Below are 6,187 nucleotides of genomic sequence, written 5' to 3' on the forward strand. Positions count from 1 at the left end.
TAGTGACTTCTATTTTATTGGGATCTATGTTTGTAATATTTATTGAGTTAATTGTTTTGTATATTTTGCTCAACTCGTTAAAAAATTCAAACGTAAAACATTTATACAAACAATAGCACCCCGACATTTAGTTGGAAAAGTAATATTTATATTAACACGTGTATAAATTTTATTTCATTTTATTTTAATAACTAAAATGGATTCATCTCATAGTATTTTACTGCCTCGTTTAAACTTAATTGTAATGTTTAATGACCATTTCACAACCGATGCAAAATGGTCGAAAATTTATTTTTTTCGCATATGAATTTTTCCATTTCGCAGTTGGCATCCACACCCTATGCTAAAAATTCATAATTTTAATGCAAATACAGAGACCAATATGGAGATCATAATATTTGAGATAAAGAAACAAGTAAAAGTCTGAAATCTAGTAAACAAGAAAAAAGAACACTTAAATGTCATCTTAAACTTGTGAAATCATAAGAAAATACATTCAACTTAACATTTTTTTAGTAACAAAATACCAACTCAAGCAGCTACAGCTTCAGTCATTTCCTGTTCAACAATTGCAGGTTCAACCGGATAGTAAGAGTAGTGAAGCTCCCCAACATCATCACCCGATAACTTTGTCCATCCAGTCGGCCCCACATGATACACTACCAACAATAACACCAATATTTTTCAAATCATCCATATAAATATAAAACCCAAATGAAATAAGAAGTAAAAATCTAGAGAGAGAGAGAGAGAGTACCGCTGGCAACACCGCCACTAGCTCCATCACGGAAGGTAGCATGATAAATGGATCTTCTCGCCAGCTCAGCAGCTTCCTCAATTGACATATCATAGCGATACCTAAATTTCACAAAAGGAATGCAATTAATTTTTTTTTTTTTTTTTTTTTATATTTGGGTGGTGGTGAGGGGGAGTACTCACCCGCTATCAAGTACACCGTAAGCATACGGTGAACCAGACCCAACGGAGAATTTTGTTCCCTTGAGGCGTCCGCCTTCGCTGTCTACATAATACAGACCAGGACCCTACAAAAAAACGTAACATAAATGTAAAATGACTATTTTACCCCTCGGCCCTCGTTTTTAATATTTTCATCATACATATATATATATATATATATATATATATATATATATATATATAGAGAGAGAGAGAGAGACCTTTTCATCCCATCCTGCAATCATTGTCCCAACAGACAAACCCATCCCACGGTAAGAATAGAGAATGTTGGCAAGCATCTTTGAAGCGCCCGTCACTGAAATCCTTCTCTTGTTTGCCAATTCATGCAAACGACACTGAAATTTAAATAATAAAAAATTCAAATATTGCTTAGAATAATTCAAAGTACAACAATGCATTGATAAGTAAAAAAGGTGATTTTAATATGGAGAAATGAAAGTAGGATGCCTTAATGCCTAAATTTCTGTGCCAAAACTGACAATCTGCAGCTCCTCCAGCCATTGTACCCAGCATATACGGATTAATTTCAATGATTTTTTTCACAGATTGAGATGCTGAAAAAAAAAATTAAAATTAAAAGAGCATATTAGACTAGTTAATGCTCTTTCAAATCACGAGTCATAATTAATCATTGATCAAGTAAAGATAAAATTTTAAATGAATAAAAACAGCATGATGTCTCCAATAAAATTTTAACAAATGATATTTTCACTTACTTCTAATAAAATTAAAAATAATAAGTTAGTAGAAGGTTTCAATTTTTTTGAAAAATAATAAGTTATTGAAGATAAAAAGTAATTTTATAGCACAACATATAATTCCATTGGTATAAAAACAATCCAGGAGGAGAAATGCTCCAATCAAAACCAACGCCATAAATAAAAAAAGGTTTTTGATTATTTCATAAAAAAAGGTTAAAACATGCTCTTTGTCTATATATAAAATCATGAGAAAACATACAAAAAAAACCTGGGTTTGGGGATATTTCCACTTTTACTACATCAATTATTATGGGTTCCATCTAAATAAGTATGCTATTTTGTGTTTAATTTCTCCTATATGTCTAAAAACTTGGGGAACAAGTTATGCCAATTTTTCTTTGCTGTTTGGAAAGAAAACTATTAAGTTAGAAGAAGAAGTGCATACATATATAGCCTCCCATGCTAGCTCGGGAATCTGCAGCAACCATAACACCCTCCTTGAAAATAAAAGCCAAAGTTGTTGTTCCCTTTGCTGGTTTTACCATTTGGATAGAATTCTTCTGAAATCCATCAAACTGAAGCAAAGGATTTGATGTAGTGTTATAGCAATAAATACATTCACTTAATATCTATCAGAAAGGAAAAAAGAAAAAGGCAAGCATTGTGAAGAAACTCACATCTGATGTAACTGGAAGGTCAAATGAAGGGGCATCTGAGAACCCATCAGAAAGCATGTCATCACTTCCTCCGTAGAGTGGTGCACTTGATTCTAGTCCACTAAAGTCAAGCTTCATGATTTCCACCTAAAAACATCAAAATTCATCAGTAAGGTTTTAAGTTCACAATCTGGAAGCTACATGATTTGCAGTATATACAAATTTCATGCTCTCCTCAACTGTATGGATAAAGTGCTGAATTGATAAATGATATCTGTAGAGACTAAGGTGTTGTTTGTTTTTTATTTAATAGGCTAAATGGATGAAAGACTTATGGGGTACAGATATCTAAGGTCGTTTTCTTTTATACTAAATGCTTAACCATGGCTTAATGGGATAAGTGAGAGTCGTTATCAATTCAAACGCTCCCTCACGTTTCTGTTTACCTTCTTTATCCCATTCAACCCTTTTACCTAAACCCCCTCCCCTTGATCTTTTTTTGGCTGAACAACATCTAAACAACCCTAAGGAAAATACGTTTCCTATTGTGTAGAAGATGGACTGATCTGCGTACATCTTCCTCAACATCTTCTCCCGCTGCTCCAGATTCCTTCGATTTTTCTAATGGGTTAACGAATCCGTCACTCAAACCCGACCAATTGCGTTGCTACATCCATGATATCAGGTTTGAAGGAGTGATTTTTTTTTAACAACAAAATGTACAACTCGTAACAAACCCTAGATTATGAAGACCTGATTCTGAGTGAGATCAAAGAAAATGCATACAGCAATCTGCCTGGCTAAATTGAAGAGCAAATAGAGTCGAAGAACTAAGTCGAGATCATACCTTTAAATCGGAAAGAATAGACCAGATTGTTAATACGTTGATTCAGCAGAGAGAAAACTCAAATCAGAGTATTTGAAGAAGCGATTTCTTGAACAACACTATAACTTAAAATCCGACTCTCGATGGGTTCAGAGTTCTGACCCGGTTCATATGGATCCAATAAGTAAAGCCCACTAAAATAAGTTCGTCATTTTCGCGGCTCCGCTATTAGATTTGAATTCGGCCCATGAAGTTGAAACTTTTTATTGAGGGCTATATAAGAAACATTATAACAACATTTACTTATAACTAACTATCAATTTATTCTTTTAAAAACTTTTACTTATGTGGATATCAACTAGCATCTAACGTGGACTCACGAATAACATCACAACTTTTTAAATGAACTTACATGGATGCTATAAAGAGAAACAATTTAAAGATAATATCAGTAGTGATGATGACCATGGTATTGGGGTTTTTAGGAAACAATCAATTTATACATGTAGAATTTCACTTTAACCCATAAGGGTACATGCAACTTAATAGATCTATGTCTTCTCCAAATTAGTAGTAACATATTTATGAAACAAAACTATAAACCATATGAATCAAATTCATGAATAGAACCACACACCTATTGCTTGATTCAAAACAAGCTAATCAAATACCCTTTGTAGTCTCATTGAAACTAGCTCCAAAAGTATGGCCGTCTCTAATGGTTCACACCTAAAACTCAGGAAACCCAAGGATTGAAGGAGAGAGAGGAGAGAATAGAGGATTTTTTGAATTATCTTTATAGTTAAGGTTACGCCGAAAATCACAAGGGGTATGCCCCTTTATATAGCTGCCTGATAATCCCAAAAACCATAGATTTGTACTTAAATTAATAATATTTCAAATCAGTAATTATCTAGTTTCTTTTTATCAGTTGTAGGCTTCCAGAAGTTCTATCAAGAGCCTCTTAAAACCATCCATACATAAAAGGATTCTAGGTCCTCTCTTTTGTTCAACTAATGAACAATTGCAGCTCAGCCCTTGTACCTTTAATTAATTCTAATTAACCCATAATTAATTCCAAATTAATTTTGATTAATTCTTAATTAATTATTACTATTTCTAATTAATATATTAATCATATAATATATTAATAAATCATTTATCTCTCTCCTTTAATCAATTCAATTCATTTCCTGGTTAAGAGGGCAACCTAAAAATGACCTTACTTTTATTCATCAACATTATACCAATTTAATTAGGACCTTAGACAGCTTAATCCAACAGTCTCCCACTTGGATAAGTCGCAAACTAAGATTACAAGTACAACTCCGAATAACCAGTAAATAGTGTTTTCCAAAGACACTTCCAAACTCTGATTAGACGTTGGTCCTAAGATATGTGATCAGTTATCCCTTCATTCTACAAGATAATGTGCGGACATGAGAAATCGATTAGAATCTATCTCATGATCCAGAATTCTGTTTCTCTGTAACATCCCAAAAATCAAGACAAAAAATTTTTGTTTTAATTATATTGCTTATAAAATTTGTTTGAGGAAAGCATACTGATATCATATTAATTCATGAACCATAGTTACATTTCTCAAAAACCATATCGTCAAATAGTAATAATGTCAGAGTACAATCCCAGAAATCTCAAATGCGGAATCATGTGTGTGCGATGCGCTGCTACCCTGCCGGCTCCTTCCCCTTAGAAGAAGAGGTACCTGAAACCAAAACTAAAAACCGTAAGCACAAGGCTTAGTGAGTTCCCACATCATACCACATACCATACAATCATACATATTGTCGGGCAATTCTGGGGTGCCCGACCTACCCATGTCGGGCCGTTCTGGGGTGCATGCCTGCCCTACGGTCTATCTCAACCGGCCACATGGACTGTTTCACCCCTACCACTATCACATAATATCATATCGTAATCATGATGTCAGACATATCTGGGGTGTCCGACTTACCCTTCGATCCTAACGACCGAATCGGGGGACTATTCCCCTCCTACTACCACTATCGCATATAACATATCACACTAGCACATAGAACACATCAGGTAGTAGCAAACCTAGACAATTATCACAAAGACAATCATCTAAAGACATTCCCTGCTGGTGGGTCGGCATTGTGGTCGTAGACCCACCTCTACTGGAAGGTAACTCACCTCGTAAAACTGAGTGTCGAATCTCGCGGAAAGTAGTCTCTAACAGTTGCTCTGATAAATCCCGGCTATCATAACCACATTAACACTCAATCAAAGTCTATAACATTATTTAGCGTAAAATGACCATTTTACCCCTTGGTCCAATTGGAACATTCATAAGTCCCAATTTTAGTTTATTAAGCCCAGCCCTCCTATGGCCCATCAAATACTCTCTAAGGGCCCACTAATTGCCCAAATTCTGAATTGGGCCTTATCCCCTAAATGGGCCCAAAAGTTCCAAGTCCTAATATAATAATTCCAAAAGGGTCCAATCATGGCCCAATAGGCCCAATACTCTAGTTCCAGATTCCCTAGTCCAAAATTATACTTCACAGTGGGCCACGGGGCCCAAAAGTCCAGGCCCATTCTCTTAAGGCCCAAAAGCCCAAAACATCCATTCTGCATGCGTACGCGCAGGGTACTTGGCACGTATACCCAGTGTACGCTGGCCTTGACCCAAAACGGGGAGTTGACCCAGTACACGCAATGTACTAGGAAGTACGCCCAGCGTACTGGCAAGCTTCCTTGGGACTTCATTCATGACTTAATCCATTAAGTCTTTATGTCCAAAATGTAGATCCAGGTCCCTTAAGACCTCCTAAACCATAAAGTCACGAACTTTATGTGCTTGCATGCATGGTTGGGGTCAAAACATGATTTTGGTCCTTTTAACAAGCTTTAAAACCCACTAACACTTGCATGGTTGTGGCTTAACCACCAAGGTCCGATTTTTATGACTCTTAGTGCCTCTAAGAGCCTAAAAGGACAACTATTATGGTCTAAAATCATTAAGATGCAAGAAGCCTCAACAA

At 35.6% G+C, this 6,187-nt stretch overlaps 1 protein-coding gene across 1 annotated transcript; it reads right to left on the bottom strand.

Moving 5' to 3' along the window:
- Nucleotides 1-373: 373 nt before the first annotated feature.
- LOC145134270 (proteasome subunit beta type-5-B) lies at nucleotides 374-3,301 on the bottom strand. The gene is made up of 8 exons (XM_079069142.1): nucleotides 3,183-3,301; nucleotides 2,357-2,482; nucleotides 2,125-2,254; nucleotides 1,426-1,532; nucleotides 1,179-1,313; nucleotides 940-1,043; nucleotides 758-858; nucleotides 374-659 (listed from the first exon to the last, which is right to left on the bottom strand). Exons 2-8 carry the CDS (start codon nucleotides 2,471-2,473, stop codon nucleotides 532-534), a joined length of 822 nt encoding a protein of 273 aa, XP_078925268.1. The 5' UTR covers nucleotides 2,474-2,482; nucleotides 3,183-3,301; the 3' UTR covers nucleotides 374-531.
- Between the last annotated feature and the right edge of the window lie 2,886 nt (nucleotides 3,302-6,187).

The sequence above is a fragment of the Lactuca virosa genome, chromosome 8 (assembly GCF_052849685.1).
Source record: "Lactuca virosa cultivar CGN04683 chromosome 8, Lactuca_virosa_CGN04683_v6, whole genome shotgun sequence".
Taxonomy (NCBI): Eukaryota; Viridiplantae; Streptophyta; class Magnoliopsida; order Asterales; family Asteraceae; genus Lactuca; species Lactuca virosa.